Source organism: Mauremys mutica, chromosome 4, assembly GCF_020497125.1.
Source record: "Mauremys mutica isolate MM-2020 ecotype Southern chromosome 4, ASM2049712v1, whole genome shotgun sequence".
NCBI classification, from domain to species: Eukaryota; Metazoa; Chordata; order Testudines; family Geoemydidae; genus Mauremys; species Mauremys mutica.
Window position 1 is genome coordinate 122375140 of NC_059075.1, and position 25209 is coordinate 122400348.

The 25209-nt window shown below is 59.2% G+C and overlaps 2 protein-coding genes across 2 annotated transcripts; one reads left to right on the top strand and one right to left on the bottom strand.

Annotated features, from left to right (window-relative positions):
- Positions 1–711: 711 nt before the first annotated feature.
- Positions 712–17873, bottom strand: TBC1D10C (TBC1 domain family member 10C). Its single transcript, XM_045014414.1, has 11 exons — positions 17838–17873; positions 16476–16742; positions 14977–15191; positions 9591–9690; positions 9110–9217; positions 7792–7898; positions 5026–5140; positions 4359–4424; positions 3876–4065; positions 3123–3277; positions 712–2626 (listed from the first exon to the last, which is right to left on the bottom strand). The coding sequence occupies exons 1-11, from the start codon at positions 17871–17873 to the stop codon at positions 2132–2134; spliced, it is 1854 nt and encodes a 617-aa protein (XP_044870349.1). The 3' UTR covers positions 712–2131.
- On the top strand, positions 17751–24808 carry PPP1CA (protein phosphatase 1 catalytic subunit alpha). The gene is made up of 7 exons (XM_045013674.1): positions 17751–17926; positions 19479–19610; positions 19882–20112; positions 20690–20794; positions 22713–22936; positions 23792–23926; positions 24390–24808. The coding sequence occupies exons 1-7, from the start codon at positions 17872–17874 to the stop codon at positions 24498–24500; spliced, it is 993 nt and encodes a 330-aa protein (XP_044869609.1). The 5' UTR covers positions 17751–17871; the 3' UTR covers positions 24501–24808.
- The last annotated feature ends 401 nt before the right edge of the window (positions 24809–25209 follow it).

The window sequence follows — 25209 nt, forward strand, 5'->3', positions numbered from 1 at the left end:
CCTGGCTCGGGGCTCCACCCCAGCCCTGTGGGCAGCGCAGAGATGGAGGCAGCAGCATCCAAAGCTTCTCCTGCCCCATTGCCTGATCTCTCCCCTGGGCTGGCATGAGTTCTGGATGAGAGGTCATGGGCCCACATGGAGCAATGCGGCCCCATATATCAGTGCCTCCACCATAGATCAACATAGCTGGGACGATAAAGTCTAATCTTATTGCTGGGGAGGGAGGTGGCAGGTTGCACCCTGAGTGTGTGTGTGCTGCAGGGGGAAGTGCCAGGAGTCCAGTGCCAGGTGGAGAGGTGCCAGAGACCATGGTTAATCAGGCACCCAGGGCTCTGGGGGTCCCCCCCCCACTCAGTTTTTTAGCTGTCCCCCAGCTCACTAGAGCTCTGCCCCTAGATGTAGCACATTCCCTGTGATGCTGGCAGGGATCAGCTGCCACCTCCCACAGTTACTGCCTTGCACCCAGAGCAATGCTGTGATGCTGAGGGTGAGGCCCGGCTCTCCCCTTCAACCGCTGGGTGAACTCTGCACCTGGCAGCACCAGTGCTTTATCTGTTTCACCCTGTAGCAGGACAGGAAGCCTGGGCAAAGTACACGGGGAACATGGACCCATAGGGCAGCCAGCTGCTCCAGGCCAGCGGGGATTGGGAATGGGACACGGAGCCTTTCCCTTCTAGGGGGCACGGACTCCAATCTGGTCCCAAGCTCCAAACCAATCAGGGATCTCAGCTGGACTTGCCCAGGGTTTCTGTTCCTTTCCCCCTGGAGTGGGGCACTTTCTCCCCCTTCCCCAGCACACAGCTCAGGCTCTGCAGGGGGCCACTGCTTCCAGTTCCGTGAGCCTCCTGCACCTGGCAGGGCCAGGGCCTAATCCCAGTGGAGAGTTAATGCTGTCTGAGGATGCAGGTGTCGAGGGCCAGCCTGCGGGCCCAGATTAGCATGGGGGAGGGCTGTGCAGGTGTGTGGCTGCCTGTCTATATATGGCAGTGTAATCTGACAAGGGGGCTAAGCTGGTTACTAGCTGCCCTTTGTGGAAAAATTACCAGCCCTGCTGTGACTGGATCATGCAGCCTTGGGCTGCTACCTAGCACTGACCCCACCAGGAGGCCAACCCCTCTGGGCGATAGGGAAGGTCCTTAGTCCCACCCCAATTTGACCACCACTGGGGGTAGGGCGCCTTCGCTGCTGGCGGTCCAGGTTTCTAGCCCAGCTGGCTTCCAGGTAAAAAGCCACTGGGGGATCCTCCCACCCGACCCACAGCATGACCCAGGCCAGAGCAGTCTCCTGCCATTCCTGCCCTGGGGCATATTTCCTTCCCCGGGGCATATTTCCTTCCCCCAGTGATTCCTGTTGTTTGCCAGGTGAGAGCTGCGTAGAGGGCTGGGGCTATTTCCTTCCCCCAGTGTGTCTCCTGAACAAACGGGCTCCTGATTCAACACTTGTGATCGGCCTTTGCCTCCAGGATGAACTTTTAATACCATCTACACAGACAAGCTGCCAAGCAGTGGCTCATCAACCCCATGCCCCAGCCTGGCCACAGCTCGGGGGGTGGGGGGAGGGACCCCAGAAGGAAGTTTCATTTCCTTTTATGTTTTCAATCTGCCCCTCCCCCCCCCGCCACTCTGATCATAGGCTGCAGTATTCACAGGGCGGCTGCTGAGGTACCCAGGGGCCTGGATCTCAGGCAACGAGCTGTGTGCCCATGGCACCTGGGCACTGACTGCTCTGTCAGGGCTCCAAAGGAGGGGCAAGCCCAGAGCCAAAGGACGGGCAGTGCATGTGAGTGAGCAAGGCCCAGGCAGGGGCCGGACTGTCCGTGTTGCTGACACCAGTAGCCAGATCGCAGTGAACAGGTTCTCCACTCACTAGGCTCCAGTGTGAATACTGACGGGGGCAGTGGGAGAATCAGGCCTTGCTGATCGGCGCTACCGGATGCAGGGGAGTCTCAATCCTCTAAGCCCAAGACCCCTTCCCTCTTCAATGCGATGCCCCACACTGTCTCCTCTCCATCCATTGAGCAGGCAGGGGGTGGAGTCTCTCTTGGTGGGGCAGGCTCTACCCCTGCCATTCAAAACAGGTCTCCAGCAAGGGGCGGAGTCTCTCTTGCTAGGGCAGGCTCCGCCCCAGCCATTCAGAAATAGGTCTCCAGGTAGGGGGCAGAGTTTCTCTTGGCGGGGCCAGGCTCCTCCCCTTCCCCACCCTCTTGCGCTCGGCTGAGCATGGGGCGCTGGGCCACGTGGAAAGTCTTGCCACGTGTGTCTGGTTTCTTCCTGCCTGGGGGCTTCTTCTTCCGAGCCTGCTTCTCGGCCGCCTCCTCCTGCCGGCGCCGCTCCTGCTCCTGCCGGCGCTGTTCCTTCAGCCGCTCCCTCTCCAGCCGGCGCTGCTCCTTGGGGGCTGGTGGTGGGGGGTCCACCACAATCTCGGGGATGTGGAAGGCGTGTGCTGAGTGCCTGCCTTTCCTGGGCTGCTGTGCATCCTCCAGCTGCTGGGCGTCGAAGACGGCTTTGGCGTTGGGCAGGCGCTGCTCCGGGCGGTACCCGAAATCAGGCCGGACCTTGCGCAGCTTGGCTAGCTGGGTCCGGCACTCACGCTCCACGTCGCGGTCTGAGACGGCCACATTGTGAACCTGCAGGAGATGGGGTGGAGGGACATCATGGGGTCTGTGTCTTGTGGGGAGCCCCATGTGCAAAGGGATCCCACGTGCACTGGTGTGAGACGCCTCAGCTTGGTGTGTGCAGGGAAGAGAAACAGCGGAGGGCACCATGACATTGGGTGGGAGGAGCCTGCAGCTGCCCAGCCCCGCCCTTCCCAGCAGGGAGTACTGTGCAGGGGCAGGACAAGGCAAGGGAGGAGATCAGAGCTGGGGAGGCGTCACCCTCAGGAGCTGAGTTGGGGAGGGGGGGACAGAAGAAGAGAGCAGGACAGAGCTAGGGAGTCCCGTCCCCGGGGGAATGAGTTGGGAAGAGGCAGGAGAATGGGGGAGGAAGGAGCTGGGGAGGCCTGGCCCTGTGGGGGCTGAATAGGGGAGGGGGGCCTGGCCCTGCCAAGGACTGTGTTTGAGGCTGGTGAAGGTTCCTATCTCTGCAGCAGAAGCCCAGCCTGGTCCCCACCCTGCGCCTCACCTCGGCCATGAACGTGTCCTCCTGCAGCAGGCGGGCTGGGATGCTGCGCAGCTTTTCCAGTGTTTCCACCACGCCTGTGCAGTCCCGCAGATTCTCCGAGGAGCCCAGCGCCAGGCGCACCAGCACCAGCCCCACCCGGAACAGCACCTTCACCCCTGCAGGGAGACAGCAGCTGTCAGACCCCAAACCAGCAGTAGGGGATGCTGGCACAGCCCTGAAACAGCCAGGAGACCCGGGGGTGGGGCGGAGGGGCTGAAACAGCCAGGGGTACCTAGGAGGGAGCCATGAAACAGCCAAAGGCACCTGGGAGGGGGAGCCATGAAACTGTCAGGGGAGCTCTGTGTGAGTGAGAGAGAAACAGAGAGAGAGAATGTGAAACAACCAGGGGGACCTACGCAGGGAGACATCAACCAGCCAGTGGGGACAACATGAAACAGCCAGGTGATCTGGGGGAGGAGCCTTGAAACAGTCAAAGGCCCCTGGGATGGGGAGCCAAGAGATGGGCGGGTGACTCATGAAACAGCCAGGGGACCTGCAAGGGGAGGAATGAAGCTGCCAGTGAAGCTGGGGAAGGTGGAGCCATGAAACAGGCAGCAGGCTTGTGGGGAGCTGTGAAACCGCCAAGACAACATGACCTGGCCCCACCCCTCCTAGTCCAAGGCAGCCAGGATGTCTCAGCCCTGGGACCATGCCCCCAGTACAGCCCTGGCTGCAGGCTGGCGGAGCTCTGGGCTGAGCCAGTACATCACGCACCCTCGCTGAGGAAGGCATCCCAGATGCGCAGCACGGTGGGAAAAGGCAGGGTGCGGCTGTAGAGGCACAGGAACCACTCGGTGACGTAGAGCAGCGGCCCCACACTGTGCTTCTGCAGGTGCTTGTAGGCCTTGGGGCAGACGCGCCGCAGCAGCGCCACGAAGACCTCACCATCCAGCAGCACTGCCTCCTGCAGGGGCAACCGAGAGCCCATCAGATCTGCCCGCTGCACAGCACCACCCTGCTGCCAAGCACGCAGGCTCCAGCCCCAAGGCCCTCTCCTACTCCCCTGCCGGAGAGGGCAGGGCTGGGCAGTCCAGGGTCCTCCCCCTCCCTGGTGTCCCAGCACCCCTTGCTGAGGAGGGCGTGGCCAGGCAGCTGCAGGCTCTTCCCCCTGCCTTGCTGACTCCTGGTTGCATCTCATAAGTGTCCATGACCCTGTAGAATTCCCATCCTGTGGGAAGGGTGCAGGGGGTTTCTCACCATCTCGGGGCTGTAGTAACCAGGCAAGTACCGCTCACTGATCTGCACCAGGCACCAGAAGGCTTGCTGTAGAGAACGAAGAAACATTAGCCAGGGGAGATGTTGGGGTTCCTGGAGCACATGGCGAGGGGGAGTGAATAGAGGAGGGGCACAGGGTTTATGCGAGGGGGAAGGTGTGTATCTTGTGTGGGGAGGAGGGGAACTGGTGGCCCTGGCATGCAAAGGGGCCTCAGGGTGGTGGTTAATGAGGGCTGGGAGTGGGATTGGTGACCTGTGGGGGTGGGGAGGGTGGCCCGTGAAGGGATGGGAGCTGGCTGCTCCATGCGGGAGGGCAATGGGGGCCAGTGCCCATGGGTGGACGGGATTATATTACAGGGCAGCAGAACAGTGGGGGAGGGTGCTCGACAGGGTGGGGCAGGACAGTGAGGGCAGGTGCCTGGTGTGGGTTCAGGATAGTGGGGACAGGGACAGGGCAATGGGGGTGGGGCAGGACAGTGAGGGCGGGTGACCTGCAGGGATGGGCAGGGCAGTGAAGACAGGTGCTGGGCAGTGGGGGAGGGGCAGGGCGGTGAGGTCTGGTGCTGCAGCAGTGAGGTGGGGGCAGTGCAGTTGGGGGGTGCCCCATGGGGGAGGACATGGTTCCCAGTAGCTGCTGGGCATGACTCACCTCAGCAGGCATGTGCATGAGCAGCACTGCAGCCACAGGGCCCTGGGCCTGGCAGTAGCCCTCGCGGGGCCGATACACGGTGTAGGCCTTCAGGAGCTGCATGAGCCCTCGCTGCCTGCATGGATAGTGCTGGGTGTTAGAGTTCGGCCAGGATATGGGGCGCACGGTGCAGAGCTCCCTCCCCATACAGGACCAGAACACTGGGCCCAACTAGCCCAGTATCATCCCCTGACCCCACCCCGTGTCGGATCAGACCTTTGGGAAGAGAACCCAGGTGTCCTGAGTCCACAAGGCTACATATATACAGAATTCTCTAAATAGATACCTAGCGGGGAGTCTATTGGGTGGATGGGTGGAGAAAGGGAGGGAGGAGTATGGATAGAGATGGAGGGAGGGATAGGTGGACAGGTCCGGCTTTAGGAAGTGCGGGGCCCAATTCGAACATTTTTGGCGGGGCCCCGGCAGGGATGACTAAAAAAAGAAAACATGTAAAAAAAAAAAGCCTTTCATTTCTTAGCAACCGATTCCCTCTAAAAAGTTCTGATTTAAGGGATGTACCACAGTATGTATTTTTTGTACCAATAGGGTTACCATACGTCCGTATTTTCCCAGGAGGACTTTTTAAATTTTAAAAAGTTCTCCCGGACGGCGATTTAAGCACCAAAAAGCCTGACATGTCCGGGAAAATACGGATGTATGTTAACTCTACCTAAAGTTCTTTTTTAAAAAGATGGGCCTGAACTAGAAATGAGCTCCGTTTCACACGTGTGGGTCCCCGCCACTCCCTGGGGGTGTGCTAGGGTGACCAGATGTCCCAATTTTATAGGGACAGTCCTGATTTTTGGGTCTTTTTCTTATATAGGATCCTATTACCCTCCACCCCCATCCTGATTTTTCACACTTGCTCTCTGGTCACCCTAGGGTGTGCACATGTGTTGGTCCCAGCTACTCCCTTCCCCCCTCATTGAAGCAGGAGTGCTGGGTTACTGCCCTGGGAACTGCAGGGCACCAGTGGACATGGGGCTGGCTGGAGGTAGGGCAGGGGCTGACTGGAGGTAGGGTCTGGCTGCAGGCAGGATGAGGGGTGCAGGGTTGGCTGGAGACAGGTGTGTGTGGGGTGGGCAGTCTGGCTTCAGGTAGGGCCTCAGGGAAGTGCGGCCGGGGTTGGCAGGGCTGGAGACAGAGGAGTGCAGGACTGGCTGGCTTCAGGCAGGGGGGTGTGGCAGGGGTTGGCTAGAGACAGGGCAGGGAGTGCGAGGCTGGCTGCAGGCAGGGCAGGGGATGCGGGGCTGGCTGCAGGCAGGGCAGGGGTGCAGGGCTGGTGCGGGCAGGGCAGGGGGTGCAGGGCTGGTGTGGGCAGGGGTGTGTGTGGGGCTGGCTGGCTTCGGGCAGGGCCGCAGGGGGGGTGCGGCAGGGGTGGGCTGGAGACAGGGCAGGGGATGCGGCAGGGGCTGGATGCAGACAGGGGCTGGATGCAGACAGGGGCTGGCTGTGGGCAGGGCAGGGGGTGTGGGGCTGGCTGCAGGCAGGGGCTGGTGCGGGCAGGGGGTGCGGGTACAGGGGGTACAGCCCAGCCTGTACGGTAAGTGCCCCCTCCTCCTCCCTCCCACACCGGGGTAGTAGCAGCAGCCTGGGGCTCAGGGGATATTTAAAGGGCCCGGGGCTCCCCTCCTAGCCGAGGGAGCCCTGGGGAAGCGGCTGGGCTCCGCCGGCTATTTAAAGGATCGGGGCGGCAGAGGCAGCTGGAGCCCCGGACCTTTAAATAGCCCCTGGAGTCCCCCGCTACCCCAGGGCTCCAGGGGCTATTTAAAGGACCGGGGCGGCAGAGGCAGCTGGAGCCCCCCTGCTACCCAGGGCTCTGGGGGCTATTTAAAGGGCCTGGGGCTCCCCTGCTTCTACCACCCCGGCCCTTTAAATAGCCGAAGGAGCCCTGGGAGAGCGGCAGGACTCCAGCGGCTATTTAAAGGGCTGGGGCAGTAGAAGCAACGGGAGCCCCGGACTTTTTAAATAGCCCCCAGAGCCCAGCAGCCCTACTCCAGGGCTCCAGCAGTGGGGCTCTGGTGGCAATTTAAAGGGCCTGGGGCTCCAGCCCCTGCTGGGAGCCCCAGGCCCTTTAAATTGCCCCCTGGGGAAGTCGGACCACCCTGGTACAGCGCACCAGCTCTTGCTGTGGCCAAACTTGGGCGTGGGGCCCTCTTAGGGGTGGGGCCCGATTCAGGGGAGTTGGTTGGATTGGCCTAAAGCCGGCCCTGGGTGTGGATGGGGATGGAGGGAGGGAGGGATAGATAGAAGGAAGGAGGAATGTGGATGGGGATTGATAGATGGATCACACACTCCCTCCTTCCCAGCGGTTTGGGGTTAACTCTGCTGCCCAGCTGGGCACTCCCCAGGGGGCACCGTTCAGTTGCAGGTTGCACCGGTGTGAGGGAATGACTCTGGCTCACATGCCTGAGTGGTGTCCCGGCCGGTGCGATTTAATGTCATGGAGCCCAGCCGTGTTCCCCCTGCCCCTTGGACAATCCCTGTTCTCTAACTGGAGCTGCTGGGAGCTGGTGTCAGTGGGAAGACAGCGCCACTCAGTGGCGAGTGCCTGGAATGGGAATCACAGGCCCACTATAGCAGCGCTGCCCAGCTGGGAGGAACATCCTGGGCTGGGGGCAGGACACAGCACCCTGCTCCGGCTGCAGGGACAACTCAGGCATCAGCCCCAGCAGGGCTTCTCCTCTGCTCCCCCAGCATTTGGCTGTGCCCCCGCCTTTCCCTTACCCGTGTCCCTCAGGCGACAGGAACATCTCGTGGAAGGGGAACTGGCGGTGGATGTCCTTCTCAATGGTCTCCAACCACTGCGGGTCACCAGGTGACTGTTCCAGTTCCTACGGCGACACAGCAACGGGTGACCATGGCAACAGGAAGTGGGCCACACCACCCTATCCCTGGGGCAGGGATTTAGGGTTAGCAGCAAGAGATCAGGGCCTGGGGCGGGTGTTAGCGGCTCCCTGCATGGTGGTTGTCTTTGCATGTGTAGTGTGGGCCAGGAGGGGTGCCAGAGCATGCCGGACTCAGCCCAACTGGATGCGGGTCCTTCGGCTCTGGCTGGGATCAACCCAGAGCAATGGAAACCCCAATGACTATCACCTATCAGCAAGGGCTCCCAGCAGGCTGAGCACGTGAACTCAATTGTGATCTCTCACCTGGGACTGAGGGACAAAGGACAGGGACAGAGAAAGGAAACTGCACAGCTCTCAAAGCAGCAGCATTGCTCACGGAGCCCTGGTGCGGGTCAGGACGGATGATGTCTTAACCTTTGTCCCTCTGTTTCTCCACTCAGGACTCCCTGCGCCATGTGCCAGCGGGCTAACGAACCCTGCTCTGGTTGGAAAAGCTGCCCCGTGTCACTGCAAACACTGGCTGGGGTGCCCGAGGCCCTAGAGATGGTGAATATCTCTGACCAGGCATCTGGCTCAGTTGGGACTCATGGGGCAGAGCTCATGGCACAAAGCAAGAGGGCTGGAGTCCAGCGGCTCCATCTCGGGGGCATTGAGGCCTTGTGGCCGGCCCTTGGAAGACTGGTACACTGAAGGGTACCACCACAGCACTGTCTATAAGCTGAGTCATAGCACAGATGCAGTGGATCCGTGCCTCAAGATGTTCTATTCTGCTACTGACGATGACTCACCGTGGGGCCAGATGCTGTTCTGCCAATCACCCCATGGCAGTCAGCAGGGTCAGGGAGAACAAGATTGGGCTCTTTCACCCTGTATATTAATCCCCTGTCCTCTGGCCCTGGGGAGTTGAGAGCTCCCTCCTGCCACTGCAGCAATGCAGGTGCCTGCTGCAAGAGCTAAAGGAGTGCTCCTCTAGCAGCAGTGGTAGCTGGGATGTTATCCTCTCTGCACACTAGCCAATACAGGGTAGCCTTGTGCATATCCAGCGCCTAGAGCCAGGAATGCGAAAGTCTGGGAGGCAGCTGGCTCAGAGCTTGGGGGCATCGGCATGGATGCAGGTGGGGCAGAGTGGGTGGGTGGGGGGCAGAGGATGCCGAGGGAGAGTGGGAGCCGCGAGGGAGGCAGGAGGAGCTGATTACCTTGTACTTGCCATGGTTGCGGTCCATGCTGGTCTGCCCTCCACACAGCAGGGGCCAGCAGCGGGCGCGCATGGATGAGGGGATCCCTTTACGGCACAGAACCTTCACCTGGAGCCAGAGAACTGCATCAATCACAGCACAACCCACCACAGGGCAGGGCCAGGGAGAAGGGGCCCAGCATGGTGCCACACTAGAGAGAGCCAGGGCCCTGGGACACGGGCTTCAGGGGCAGGGAGATCTTAGCTCCAGGGGGCTCAGCTGTGTGGTATTACACTGTCAGGAGACGTAATGGGGGAAGCCCTGGCAGCAGCTGATTCCTTGCGGGAGTGGAGCACACTGGAGTGCCCTATGGGGAAACCAGTTGCTCCCTGGGGGGATTAGCATGGCCCTTTGGGGTGCCCCATGGGAGGACTGAGTGGCCCATTGGGCAATTGGCATGGCCCCATAGAGGGGTTGGGATTTCTCTGTGGCTCCTCCTCACCTTCTTGTACCTCCTGGCCATGGCCTTCTCCCAGAGCGATGTCATCTCCAGCCATCTGGCTTCCCGGTGCCGGATGAGCTCTACTGGGGGCTGGCCCAGGCTGGATGAGGGGAAGAGAATGGGTATCAGGCCAAAGGCCATCTCCTCCTCGCCCTGTGCCTCCATTCCTCCCATCTCTTTGTCCCTCTGGTGCACCCCTTCTACCTGTCTTTCATTCCCTCTTACCTCCTCTTTGTGCCTCCTCTGCTTCCTCATTCAGTAGCCACATGAGGCTCCCCTCCTGGGGCACTACTCTGGGAAGAGAGCACAGCCTCCTCATATTGCCCATCCCCTGTCCGCTCCTTCCTCTCCAGGTACTGCTGCCTCAGCTCCCTGTACCCCTGCCCTACCCTGGGGCTGGGCAGGGTGAGGCAGGACCTGGGAATGTGAAAACTAAACACTGGGTAAATCAGGATGTTCCAACATCACCTTAACTCTGACCTCTCTCCTGCCTAACCCGAGCTACAGGCTGCTGGCACCATCACCCTGCCAGCTCTACCCCCAGATGAGCCATAGAGCTGCCCCCCGGCATCACCCCCACATTCTGCATGCCGAGGGAGCATTCACTTAACCGTCTGTTATTGTTTAGAAACCCAGAACATTGCTTTTCACCCTCCATGTGCTCTGGAAACACCCCACAATTCCCACTCTCCCACCAGAAGCACAGATCTCTTGTTTACTGGGTTTGTAAATTTATGGGGCACATTCTGAGCAACCAGATCTGGATGTATTCCTTCTGCCATGGAGACCACGAGTTTGAGTAACACCAAGTAAGCATGGAATAATAATTAACTAACAAGCGAATAATGTCTGAGTAAATACTTAGTAATCCCTGAGTAACAAGTGAATAAACACTGAGATTAGCAAGTAATCGCTGAGTAGCGTCTGAGTAAATATCAAGTAACGCTTGGGTAATGACTACATAAACCCAAGTAGTGGCAAAGGAGTGATCAAGTAACAACTGAGTAAACCATGAGTAATGGCCAGATAAACACCAAATAATGACTCAATAAACACTTAGTAACAATTTAGTAAACCCTGACTACCGAGTAATGACTAAATGACCACCACACAATGCCTTCATAACCACTGAGTAAATCCTGAATAATGACTGAGTAAATACTGACTAAAAATTGAGCAATGGCTAAGCAAACACTGGGTGGCATTTGAATAATAAGCAACTAAACAGAAGTCATGGCTGAGTAATGACCTAGCAAATACCAAGAGCTCAACTCCCTGTTGCCCTAGGGCAGTGGTTCTCAAATTTTTGTACTGGTGACCCCTTTCACCTAGCAAGCCTCTGAGTGCGATGCCCTTATAAATTAAAACACACTTTTTTATATCGTTAACATCATTATAAATGCTTGAGGCAAAGTGGTGTTTGGAGTGGAAGCTGACAGCTCGCGACCCCCCATTTAATAACCTCACGAGGACACACGGGGGAGGTGCTGCACTGTCTCTGACTGTTCTGTGCAAAGCTCCATTGGTCCACCGCAGCAGAGGCACTAATTGAAGCAGCCCCAAGGGTTGTTGTAGCCTGTGAGGAGGGCAGAACTGGCACCTGCTACAGACTGCCTGCCCTCCATCTGGGCCTATGTAACAACTGAGTAATGAGTGAGTAAACACTGTGGCCTGGTCTACATATAAAACTTAGGTCAACCTAGCTACCTCACGCAGGACTGTAAAAAACATCATGCCCTGTGCAACATAACCCCAACTGCAGACACAGCTAGGTTGGTGGAAGAATTCTTCTATTGGCCTAGCTACTGCCTCTCAAGGGGGGTGGATTTACTACAGCGACGGAAAAATGCCTTCCCTCATCATAGCAAGTGTCTACACTATAGTGGTGCTGCTGCAGCAGTGCTGCTGTAGTGCTTCTTGTGTAGACACGCTGAGTCACGAGAAAGTAAACGTTGAGTAACGAGCAAGTAAACATTGAGGAACAAGTACATATTGAGTAATGAACATGCAAAAGCAAAGTAATGAGTGAGTAAACAACATGGAGTAACAAGTGAGCAAGAACATAAGAGAGACCATACTGGCTCAGACCAATGATCCCTCTAGTCCAGTATTCTGTCTTCTGACAGTGACCAATGCCAGGTATTTCAGAGGGAATGAACAGAACAGGGCAAGTACTGAGTGATCCATCCCATGTCATTCACTCCCAGCATCTGGCAGTCAGAGATTTAGGGGCACCCAGAGCATGGGGTTGTGTCCCTGACCATCTTCACTAATAGTCATTGATGGACCTATACTCCATGAACTTATCTAATTCTTTCTTGAAATCAACTATACTTTTCACCATCACAACATCCCCTGGCAACGAGTTCCACAGGCTGACTGTGTGTTGTGTGAAGAAATACTTCCTTTTGTTTGTTTTAAACTTGCTGCCTGTTAATTTCATCGGGTGACCCCGGGTTCTTGTGTTATGTGAAGGGGTAAATAACACGTCCTTATTTGCTTTCTTCACACCAGTCATGATTTTATAGACCACTACCATAGTCGTCTCTTTTTCAAGCTGAACGGTCCCAGTCTTTTTAATCTCTCCACATGTAAAAGCTGTTCCATACCCCTAATCATTTTTGTTGTAATGAGTAATGAGAACATAGCACTGGGTAATGAGTGTGTAAACACTGAGTAATGTGTGAGTAAACACCGAGTAATGAGCGAGTAAACAGTGAGTAATGTCCATGAAAACACTGAGTAATGAGTGAATAAACATTGAGTAATGAGCATGTAAACACTGAGTAATGAGCGAGCAGATACTGAATAATGAGCAAATAAACACTGAATAAAGAGGGAGTAATACTACCAGTGTTTTAACCTACAGAGCTTCCCTCTCATACTCTTATCAGGAGATGGGTGTGGGCAGCGAGGGGTCTGTTGGGCAGGGGAATTGCCTTCGGGGGCAGGTTGGCAGCCCCATTACAAGTGATTTTCCCAGCAGCACAGAGCAGATCCCCGAGATGAGGCTGTAGGAAAGGATCCTAGGGAAAACGGGGTTGGGGCTGAACAGGACTGTTCTCTCTTCTCTCCTGGGCCTGTTCACACCCTAAGCTGCTCGGTGGGGTAAGGTGGGGGAGGCTGGGGCGCTGACGTCCCTGACCACACACCGCTGCAAGCACGGTGTGCACATCGCCATGGAGACGGGGACAGGATGTGGCCAAGCCATGAGCTGCTGAAACAGGAAGTGTTAGTTCATGCGGGTGGAGGGGTGCAGGGTGCTCCCCTCCCTTGGCCCAGCACCAACAGTGCTCAGAGCCCTTCCCAGAGGGGTGAGGGGCTCTGGCTGACGTGGGCCTCACACCCTTCATTACCACACGTCCCCCCCAGAACCCCAAGAAAGGCTTGGGCCATGGAAGGTGTGAGCAGCCCAGAAGGAAACCATAACTTCTGAGCTCATGTCCTCTGCAGGATCACTGTATGATAATGGGGCAGAGCTCCCCAGCTTCCCCCAGGGCTGGAGCATTCTCCAGGCCTCAGTGCCTGGCAGTCCTGAGGAGACATCCCTAAAGATCTCTAGCTCATCACAAGTTCTGGGATCAGTGCAGGAGTCACCCCAGGGCTTCACAAGAGATCAGACTAGACCAGTGGTTTTCAATCTGTGGTCCACAGACCCCTGTGGGGTCTGCAGATCATGTCTAAGATTTCCAAAGGGGCCTGCACCTCCATTTGAAATTTTTTGGGGGTCTGCAAATGAAAAAAGGTTCAAAACCATTGGACTAGATGATCAGAACAGCCCCTTCTGGCCTTCCAGCCAGGGATTCAGGAGCCTTCCCATGCCTCCGCGCATTGCATTGACGTCATAGTTTGCATTTAATTTCCTACGATTTTTGTAACGAACAGTAAGGAAAGGGAGGGAAAATCCCCTCCAAAGACAGAGCTTCCATCTCTGGTGTTCCCGAGCTCTACTCCTTTGCAGATGCACCTTGCAGATTTCAGAACTGGGATCTGTTTGGTTAGACCCTACCTAAACATGCCCCACCTCCAAGGGAGGACCCTGGAACCCTGACTGAGCCAGTAGTTAGAAAACTCCACCCTGTCATCTGCCTTCAGCACACTGTGCAATTAAACAACAACAACCACACAGACCTTAGCCTTGCCATGCTGGATAACCACCACAAAACCCCTTGGCACTAGCTACGCTTAGCCCTCATATTTGTTATCACCATCAGCTAGCCCAGTGTCCAGGGAGACACCCCAATAAGCCAGGTCCCCGGGAAGCAAGAGAGGATGTTATAGTAACATAGCATCTTTCATCCTGCAGCACTTTGCAGTCAATGCTGGCTGTGTGAGCCGGGGCAGGTCACCTGCCCTGCTTGGTGCCTCAGTTTCCCCATCTGCTCAATGGGGAGTAGGACACAGACCCTGCACCCCTCTCATTCAATAGGAGATGGAATGGCAGGTACTATGGAAGAGCTAGGTGTTATTGTGATCCTAGACATAGACAGTTATGGGGCTGCGGCTGCCTCTAGGGAGGAGGGCACACAGGACGCTGTGCTGCAGGGAGCGTGGTGGCAGCATGGCACACTGACACCAGGGTGGCATGGGCTCTTCCGAACCCCGCCCTGAAAGCTCCAGCAACCTCAGCTGACCCAGCCATGAGGCTGATGGCCTGAGCTGGTCCTGCCTGGATACAGTTTTGGGGCTGTACACCCACGCGCGATTCCCCAGCTGGGGGAAGTTACGGAGAGTGAACCGGGGTGCCCAGGGGCCATTGTGCCTCCCCAGCAGAGGGCCTGCCCTCACTAACATTTTGGTTGTAGAGACCCTAGAGGGCACCCATGATATTCCCTGGTTCGGAGGATCCCCTACATCAGGCTGTTAGGGAGATGGGGCTGGTGCACAGGGCCCTGATGCAAGAGTCCCAAACAGTCCTCTCCCACAGCGCCTGAGACCCTCCTTCCCCAAACTCTGCCTCTTCCCTGCTTCTGCCCCACCCCCAGGGGGCAGCAGGACTAGGAGAGAGGTGGGGGGGCAGGGCCACAACCACAAGCTGCTACACTTGGGTGTGGGCTGATTCCCCAGTCCCCAGGCCAGCTCCTCTGTGTATGTCCGTTCTATGGGCCTGAGCACCCTATATCCTCAGCTCACAGAGCGGGGAGATGTTGGATCAAGGCTCAGAGCCCAGGGGATTGCCCTGCAGGACTCGGAATGCGGGTATCAGCCCAGCACCCACAATGGCTCCAGGGAGCAAGAGATCAGGACAAGGAATGAGAGTTAGGCATCTGGGTCAGCTGTGGAGGGTACTCACCCCTAGGGGACACAGAAACACCCTTTGCAGCACCCCCACTCCCTCTGCAATGCCCCCTTTGAGCACTCCCATGCCCAGACCTGCTCCACTCACCCATCCTGGGTGCCACTGGCCCCGAGGAAGCCATAGCGGTCGGTCTGGCGATAGGGGGCGGCCCCGTTCAACTCAGAGTCGGAGCCCAGCGAGCTAGAGTCATCATGGCACCCCAGGGCTGAATCGAAGGCGTCGGACAGCTCCTCCAGGGTACTGAGGCTGGAGGAGTCGGCGGAGGACATGGGGCCGGACGCCATGCCCACAAGTCCAGCACCCTGCAAGAGGAGGGAGGGCAGGGAGAGGGGCCCTCAGTCAGTGTCCAGCATGGCCAGCCCAGAACCGAACACCCCAGGAGACAACCCCAGAATCTGACCTGCCCAGGGCCCTGCATCCCCATCTCCCCTAGGGCCTCCCCCCCGGGCCCCTCATCCCCTCCCCGCTAGAGTCTGCCCAGCCTAGGGCCCCTAACCCCCATCACCCCAAGGTCTTCCCCGTCCAGGGCTACACAACCTCATCCCCCTCTGGGTCTGACCCGCCCAGGGCCCCTAACCCCCATCGCCCCAGGGTCTGACCTGCCCAGGGCCCCACAACCTCATCCCACCAGGGTCTGTCCCGCCCAGGGCCCCTCATCCCCATCGCCCCCAGGGTCTGCCTCTACCAGAGCTCCACACTCTCATCTCCCCCTAGGGTCTGCTCCACCCAGGGCCCCTCATCCCCTCCCCGCCAGAGTCTACCCAGCCCAGGGACCCTCACCTCCATTCCCACCAGGGTCTGCCTCTACCAAGCTCCGCACTCCCATCCCGCCCAAGGTCTGCCCAGCCCAGGGCCCACAACCCCATCTACCCCAGGGGCTGACCTGCCCAGGGCCCCAAACCCATCCCTGCCCAGGCCCTGCCCAGCCAGGGCCCCAAACCCCCATTTCCTCCAGTCTGCCCAGCCCAAGGCTCCATCCCTCCCAGGGTCTGCCCCACCCAGAGCCCCTCCCACCAGTGTCTGCCCAGCCCAGGGCCCCGCACTTCCATCCCCCCAGGGTCTGCAGAGCCCAGGGCCCCTCACCCCCATCTTCCCCAGGATCTGCCCCACCCAAAACCCCACACTCACATCCCCTCAGGAACTGCACCGCCCAGTGCCCCACATCTCCATCCCCCAGGGTCTGCCCCACTCAGGACTCCTCCCCACCATCTTTGCTTCCAGTCCAGGCCCCCCCACCTCCATCCTTGTTCCCCAGGTTCCAGTCCAGGCCCCCCCACCTCCATCCCCGTTCCCCAGGTTCCAGCCCAGGGAACCACACCTCCATTCCCCTGCCCCGGGGCCCAGCTCCTCCAGCCTCATGTGTACTAGGGGGAGGAATCCATGGGGGCCTGGTTTCTGGTCAGGGAGCGTAACACGCTCACACACAGAGCCCCCCACCCCAATTCTCTTGTGTCTATCCCAGGGGTAACTTTGTGCAGCCCTTGTCTCCAAACCTGGCCCCCCGGCACGGCTCAGGGGGGTTCCTAGGGAACCCACATGGCCCCCAAGGAGCCCTCCCCGTGCTCCATTCCCTTGTTCCCACTCACCTTCAATGTGCCCAATCCTCTTAGCTTGTGCACTGTGCTGGGGCCATTCCCAATGGAGCAGGGCCCAAGTGGCACAGCTGTGCATTCGTCCCTTGCCAACACCTCAGTCCAGCGCGCTCCCCATGGGCGCTGCAAACTTATTTCCTCTTTGCTGTCATTTCCTTTTGCACCTGACAGGGCTGAGGCAGCATGCGGGTGGGGGGCGGGGGGAGGGGAGCCTGAAGCCACGGGGAGTGTGTCTGTGGGGCGGCGCTGCCACCCCGCTCCCTGCAGCGCCCCCTGCTGGGAGAGGCTGGAGCTGGAGTAGCTGGGAGCTCCCCCACAGCCAGCGCCCCCACCCCGCTCCCTGCAGCGCCCCCTGCTGGGAGAGGCTGGAGCTGGAGTAGCTGGGAGCTCCCCCACAGCCAGAGCCCCCACCCCGCTCCCTGCAGCGCCCCCTGCTGGGAGAGGCTGGAGCTGCAGTAGCTGGGAGCTCCCCCACAGCCAGCGCCCCCACCCCGCTCCCTGCAGCGCCCCCTGCTGGGAGAGGCTGGAGCTGGAGTAGCTGGGAGCTCCCGCCACAGCCAGGGCCCCCACCCCGCTCCCTGCAGCGCCCCCTGCTGGGAGAGGCTGGAGCTGCAGTAGCTGGGAGCTCCCCCACAGCCAGAGCCCCCACCCCACTCCCTGCAGCGCCCCTCCTGGGAGAGGCTGGAGCTGGAGTAGCTGGGAGCTCCCCCCACAGCCAGGGCCCCCACCCCGCTCCCTGCAGCGCCCCCTGCTGGGAGAGGCTGGGGCTGGAATAGCTGGGAGCTCCCCCCACAGCCAGGGCCCCCACCCCGCTCCCTGCAGCGCCCCCTGCTGGGAGAGGCTGGGGCTGGAATAGCTGGGAGCTCCCCCCACAGCCAAGCGCCCCCACCCTGCTCCCTGCAGCGCCCCCTGCTGGGAGAGGCTGGAGCTTGAGTAGCTGGGAGCTCCCCCCACAGCCAGGGCCCCCACCCCGCTCCCTGCAGCGCCCCCTGCTGGGAGAGGCTGGAGCTTGAGTAGCTGGGAGCTCCCCCCACAGCCAGGGCCCCCACCCCGCTCCCTGCAGCGCCCCCTGCTGGGAGAGGCTGGAGCTGGAGTAGCTGGGAGCTCCCCCACAGCCAGCGCCCCCGCCCCGCTCCCTGCAGCGCCCCCTGCTGGCAGAGGCCGCGCTGCGGAGCCGTGCCCCTCCCTCGGGGCTCTAGGCGGGTGGCTGCCAATGATCCCTCCACTCCTCTAGGGGGCCTGCGCTCCCTACCCGCCTCCTGGCTGAAAGCGGCCGTCAGCCAGTCAGAGCCAGGCTCTCGGTCCAGACCTCGCGGAGCCAAGCAGGCGGGCGGGGGCGAGTGCAGTGTGAGGAACCCAGGAGTCCGGGTCTCCCCCCTGCAGAGCCGCCATGTCGGAGGGCGAGAAACTCAACTTGGACTCCATCATCGGGCGGCTGCTGGAAGGTGCGAGGGGCCTGGGGCCGGGAGAGGCCCTAGCATGGGGGGCCGGGCCGGGAGGGGCCCGAGCGGGAACGATCGAGGGCGTGGGGTGGTGCTGGGGGTTTGTCCGGTTGGCTCCTACCCCCCCCTCCGGCACAGGCTGGGCTGTGGGGGGCGGGAGCCCCGAGCGCTGTGGCTGGAAGGGCCCGAGCCGGGCGCTCCGGGAAGTTCCGTGTTGACTTTCTGGGTTCCTTTGTTTTCGCTCGGGTCTCCCTGCCTGCAGCGCGCTCCTAGGCGGGGGTCGGGGCTGGCCCTACGCAGTGGTGGGGGGGCGGGCTCTGGTAGCGGCCCGGCCGCTTGCTGCTTGCCCCACGCCCGTCGGGCCCATGGCTTGTACATTTCATGGCAATCCCGAGTGGGACGCGCTGTTCCTAGGCCCCAGGGAGGAGCTAGGGACTTTCCCATTCCCGGGGGCGTGGTGGGGACTTGATCTCAGCTGGAGGGGGATACCCGGGGGCGTTTGTGGAGGGAGAGACCCGGTCGTCCTAGTGCGAACTCTGCTCTCCCAGTGCTGCTAACAAAAGGGAGGGGGAGATTAACTGTTACTTCCTTGCACCCTTATAATACATGGGGTGTTGTGGGGGGGCGATCCTAGCTATGCTTTCTGGGGGGTAGTTGACCCCTGGGGCTGAACCCTGGACCGGAGCAGTTGCTGAGCGGTAGATTATCTGGTCTCACATCACAAAGGGAAAGCAAAAGCATCAGTCCTGTGTACCATATGGGGAAACTGAGGCACAGAGGAAGGGAGTGGCCCAAAATTACAGAACAGTTCAGAGCTGGGGAAAGAACCCAGGTGCCCGGTGTAATAGTCCAGTATCAGCTGCTAAGCCACTCTGCTTCTTAAAGCATGTGTATTCTGCAGCCTGCAATGTTGAAAATGACTCTAGTGTGACCAGGAGCCAGGGGGGTGGGGAATGGGATACAGGACCTTTCCCTCTAGTGGGCACCAGCTCTGATCCTGCCCCAGGGTGGGGGAACTGGCTGGCTCAGAGGGGTAAGGGAATGGGGCATGCTGCCTTTCCCCACTGGGGGTGCTGGGTCCAATCCTGCCCCAGGGTGGGGGGATTGGCTGGCTGAGAGGGGTGAGGGAATGGGACGCGGGGCCTTTCCTCTGTAGGGAGTGCCACCTCTCCTCTGACTGGCCAAGTGTCTGAAGATCCCATCTGGGTTCTGGCCAAAGGTCCTGTGTGAGATGCCCGTGGTGGGTCTGGGTCCAGCCTCACTGCGCCTCTTGAGCCAGCTGCACAGAGTGGGTGAGGACCGAGGCTGGGTCAGGGCTGCTTGGTGCCTCCTCCCCCGTTGCTGGTCATGAGTCCACCTGTTAACCTGCCCTTGTGGGTGGAGGGTGGTGGTGGTACACAGGCTGCCCAGAAAAGCCTCAGGCAGTTCAGCTCTGTAGCTCCTTAGAGCATTCCAGCTGGAGCCGGGGCCTTGCCCTGAGCTGTGGGTGGGTCTGTGAGCAGTGCAGGGGCTATGACCGCGGCCCGGCAGAGATGTCCACTGTTCTGTGTTGCAGTGCAAGGCTCCCGACCTGGCAAGAATGTGCAGTTGACGGAGAGTGAGATCAGGGGCCTCTGCCTCAAGTCACGGGAGATCTTCCTGAGCCAGCCTATCCTGCTGGAACTGGAAGCACCACTGAAGATCTGCGGTGAGTGAGCGAGGTCAGGGGGTTGGAACCTTCCTCCCAGTGGCCATGGGGGAGAGGCTGGGGGGATTCCCTGCACCCCTTGTTCACTCTGGGGGTGTTCAATGGCTCAGACTGGGTGGAGAGGCCAGGGGTGGATCTGTGGCCCCCTTGCTGGCTGTTTCCAGAGGTGGGAGGGATCCCTGGGTCTGTGGGGAGAGGACCCAGGCTCTGAGGGGGAGGTGGGTTAGGCTTGGCTGTGGTAGCTGCTATAATCACCTCCCGCCCTCTCCAGGTGACATCCATGGGCAGTACTATGACCTGCTGCGGCTCTTCGAGTACGGGGGCTTCCCACCTGAGAGCAACTACCTCTTCCTGGGCGACTATGTGGACCGGGGGAAGCAGTCGCTGGAGACCATCTGCCTCCTGCTGGCCTACAAGATCAAGTACCCTGAGAACTTCTTCCTGCTGCGTGGCAATCACGAGTGTGCCAGCATCAACCGCATCTACGGCTTCTATGATGAATGTGAGTGTGCCCCCACCCGGCTCCCTGAGTCCCCCCAACCCTGCTCCCCTCACCCTTATCACGAGTGTGCCACCATCAACTGAATCTACGGCTTCTACAATGAGAGTGAGTGTGGTCCTGCCTGAACGCTCACCGCCCAGCCCCCCGAATCTCTCCTCACCCTGCTTCTCACCCCTACCACGAATGAGCCAGCATCAACCGCATCTGTGGCTTCTATGATGTGTGCCTGCATTGCTCTGCCCCGTACTCTCCATATCCTCCACTGCCCCACATCTGTACTCTTGTACCCCCTCTGCCCTGACCACCATATCCCCTACACCCCCAACCATGAGTGCGCCAGTGTCCATGGCAGAGGGCAGCCTCTGCCCCAAATCCCATGCGCCCAGTAGCTAACCCTGGAGTCAGACTGGCGCCCCCTACAAAGGAAGACCCTGTGTGCTGTTGCTGCACAGTTCACTTGGCTCCCTGTATGGCCTGGGTTTCTCCCAGCAGGCCAGGGCCCAGCCCTGGAGGCGGGCCCCTCTCCCGTGTCTCCCTCAGTGGCTGGGCCCCCATCCCCCCCCATTGTGTCCCACAGGCAAGAGGCGCTACAACATCAAGCTGTGGAAGACGTTCACCGACTGCTTCAACTGCCTGCCCATTGCCGCTATTGTGGACGAGAAGATCTTCTGCGGCCATGGAGGTTTGGGAGGGGCCGCAGGGTGTGGTGGCCAGTGCTCCGTGACCCTGTCTCCAGGAAGGAGGGAGACAGCATAGTGGGATGTTTCAGGAATTCCAGTGTGGGCTTCGTCCAGTAGAGGGTGCTGCTGGGGAAGGCGGAGGGTGCTAGGCACCATGGGGCTGTGGGCACTTGATCAGGGCAGGGTGTTGTCATGGGGATTGGATGGGGGGGTGTGCTGGGGCAGGGCTAATGGATGCTGAGAGGGCTGTGGAGGACACATCTGGGGTGGAGTGCTGCAAGGCAGATATTGGGAGGGCAGGGAGTTGCTATAGGGGCTGTGTATGGTGGGATTTACCAAAAAATCCCCAGGTTTTACAAAAAGTATTATTCTTTTTCAGATTTTCACCCTACTTTTTGTATCATTCAAATATATATAAAAAAACTTGTTTGATTAGGAAAATACAAAGCTTTGCATGAGCTATATATATCACGATAATACATTAGTCTGTGTGTATATGCAAAGCTGCCTGTTGAACTAAGGCTATGTATTGGTCTACAACAGGGGTGGGCAAACTATGGCTCGCAGGCTGGATCTGGCCTGTCAGGGCTTTGGATCTGGCCCGCGAGATTGCCACTCCCGTGGTGCCACAGGCCCCACGCCATTGCTGGAAGTGTCCGGCACCATATCCCTGCAGCCCCTGGCGGGGGGAGGAGGCAGAGGGCTCTGTGCGCTGCCCTTGCCTTCAGGCACCGCCCCCCGCAGCTCCCATTGGCCAGGAACAGGGAACCGTGGCCAATGGGAGCTTCGGGGGAGGTACCCGCAGGGGAGGGCAGCTCACAGAGCCCTCTGCCCCCCGACACCCCCTCCCTCCCCCTGGGGCTGCTGGGATGTGGTGCCAGCTGCTTCCAGGAACGGTGCGGCACGGGGCCAGGGCAGGCAGGGAGCCTGCCTGAGCCTCACTGTGCGCCGCTGCCGTCCCGGAGCTGCTCCAGGTAAACAGCACCAGGACGGAGCCCGCACCTCAACCCCCTGTCCTGCACCCCCTTGTACATCCTGCGCCCCAACCTCCTGCCGCACCCCCTCCTGCACCCCAGCCCCCTGACCTGAGCCCCTTCCTGCACACCGCACCCCCTCCCACACCCTGCATTCCCTCCCGCACCCCAACTGCCTGCCCCTGCCCTACATTCATGGCCCTACATGCAATTTCCCCACCCAGATGTGGCCCTGGGGCCAAAAAGTTTGCCCAGCCCTGGTCTAGAAGATACACACAAGAAACGAACAGGCAGCATGCAAGTTCTGAAGTGTGTGCACATCTGAACATACTGATGAATCTCATGCTCACCACGTACACATTTCAAGCTGTTAGTAGATAACAGTTTAAAGATCTGAGACACTAAAATGGGAAGAAAATGAAAATCTGTGTCAGAATACATTCAAAAGTTTTCAAAAGCAAAAAGAGGAGAAAAGGATGAAGTTGAGTGTATGCGCTGCAAATCGTGTGGCTCGATTATTAAAAATAAATATTTATAGGCTAATAGTTCCAAGTCTACACCAGTAAACTGTTTATTCAAATGAAAAGCTTTATTTGGGGATTAGAGATAATTGTTTTCTTAAACTCAGAGGTGGCATTGTGTTTTGAGTTCTGTTTTAGTTCTGCAGCAAACCACATTGATGAATGCAATTGACAGCATTAATCTACTAATACTTTTCCCCCGTCCTTCCATCCACCAAAACAAAACCGATATTTACCCAGAAAAATTATTTTTGCACTGATTTTCACCTGGCTTTGTTGTTGTGGTAATAAACACTGATAAATTCCTGGTGAAAATTAAATAAAATAAAAACAGAAAACGAAGGGCCCTATTAATATGCTACCATGGTGGGTGGGGCTTCTGTGAGGGGCAGAGTCTAACAAACTGATTTCCTCCCTCCCTTCAGGACTCTCACCAGACCTGCAGTCGATGGAGCAGATCCGCAGGATCATGCGCCCCACGGACGTGCCGGATCAGGGCCTGCTGTGCGACCTCCTCTGGTCCGACCCCGACAAGGATGTCCAGGGCTGGGGCGAGAATGATCGCGGTGTCTCCTTCACCTTCGGCTCTGAGGTGGTCGCCAAGTTCCTGCACAAACACGACCTGGACCTTATCTGTCGGGCACACCAGGTACCAGCCTGCGGGGAGCCCAGCACTAGGGGGATTGAGAGGCATCAAAAGGGCTGGGATGTTGTCATGGAAGAGCATCGTCAGAGTGGATGGGTGGGGTTGTGGGTGTGGATGAAGGGCATCGTCAGAGCTGTGTGGGGTGCTCTGCTGGTGGGGTTCCCTTGGCTGAGGTACAGGAACCTGCTGGCTGGGGGTGGTTTGCATTCTTTGGATCAGTCTGTTCCCACACTCCAGCCCACACCTCAGTCCCCTGCCCTGAGGCCCCTTGTACATCCCACACCCCTCCTGTGCCCCAACCCCTTGCCCTGAGCCCCCTGCCGCACCCATCCTATACCCCAACCCCCTTCTGCACCCCTCCCACACTCCACATCCCCTCCTGCACCCCAACCTCTTGCCCTGAGCCCCTTCCTGCACACTGCACCCAGAGGCGGCTCTAGGTATTTTGCTGCCCCAAGAACAGCAGGCAGGCTGCCTTCGGCGGCTTGCCTGTGAGAGGTCCCCGGTCCCGTGGATTGGGTGGCACACCTGTGGGAGGTCCGCCAAAGCCGCGGGACCAGCGGACCCTCCGCAGGCATGCTGCCGAAGGCAACCTGCCTGCCGCCCTCGCAGTGACCGGCAGAGCACCCCCCGCGGCTTGCCGCCCTAGACACACGCTTGGCGTGCTGGTGCCTGGAGCCGCCCCTGACCGCACCCCCTCCCACACCCCTGCGTCCCATGTGGGTGACAGAGAGGGGTTAGTCTGTGGTACCAGGCTGTGCCTGTTTGGGGATGGCAGCATCCAGCAGAGCTGGGGGCATGGAGTGGGATGCCTGGGGTGGGTAGGGCCAGACTCTACCTCCTGTCTCCCTGCCCCAGGTGGTGGAGGATGGTTATGAGTTTTTTGCCAAGCGGCAGCTGGTGACGCTCTTCTCAGCCCCCAACTACTGCGGCGAGTTTGACAATGCAGGCGCCATGATGAGTGTGGACGAGACGCTCATGTGCTCCTTCCAGGTGAGCCCGGGGCAGGGCAGTGCCGTGCCCAGCCTGCTGGGGCAGAGGGCATGTGGAGCCAGCACCATGGGGCAGCCCTGGCCCTGCAGCCTGAGCTGCCTGCCAGGGGGAGTGTGGGTGGAGCTAAGAGGGGTGTTAGACCTCGGATGGGATAATGGCGAGTGGGGGAGGAAACCTCCTGTAGAGGACAACCCCCCTTCCAGTAACAGCCCAGATGGGGAAGGGTCTGGGCCTTAGAGGAGCTGTGGGGATCCCAAGTCTGGGCTCCATGGGGCTGAAGGAGTGTGGGGGGTGGGGCGGTGTCCCTATGGCAGCCATTTCTTCAGACAGGGGGCGGGGCTCTGATTTCAAGAGCAGTAGAGCAGCCCCTGGGCCCTGGGGGCAGGCATGGGCCCTGGCCCAGCTCATCAGGGCAGGGCACAGGTCCCCCTTCCGCACATCCAACCTGCCTCTCCTCCTGCAGATCCTGAAACCGGCTGATAAGAACAAGGGCAAGTACGGGCAGTTCAGCGGCCTGAACCCCGGCGGCCGCCCTGTCACACCCCCGCGCAACTCGGCCAAGGCCAAGAAGTAACCGGCTACTCCCCCTGCCCTACCCCGTGGACTGGGCCCCCCCTCACTGCCCTGCCCCTGGCTCTCTGCACGGAGGGGTTCTGCTGTCCAGTGTCTGCCTGGGACAGAGCTGAATTATTATTTTTAAACTCCTGGAGTTTGATACCAAAAATCCTGCTCTGGGGAGAGGGGGCCAGGGAGGGCTCTTGATTTTGGGGGAGTGGGTTTAATCTTTTTGGATCAAGTCTATTTTGCCAGTTGAGCCCCCCACCCCTCCCCCCCCATGCTGAGGTGATTTCTTTTTGAATAAATATTTACCAGAAATTCTTACCCTGCTGCCTCCCTGTTCCTCTGTTCCCAGCCTGTGGCTATGCAGGGAATATCCTGTCCTGCCCCATGCTGAGGCTCTAATACTCCTGGGAGTGGAGAATGGTATTTCCCCTCAGCCCCTGCCTGCTGCAGCCAATGCCACAAGGGACTCCTGCCTGACCTGTGAGCAGGGGCCTAGCCCTGGGCAGGTGCCTTCCAGCCCCCAGCATCTCCTGACTCCTCTGGGGCAAAGTGCTAATGTGCAGCCACTTCTGGGGAGAGCTGTACTGCCCCTATACCATGAGCGGGCTGTGTTACGGCGGAGCCCTAAACTATGCTGTGATCAACCTTCCTGGTATGATGGAGGAGAGCAGGGGGCCACAGCCCCTGCAAGGACCTTGATGGCTCCAGGAGCCAAGGGG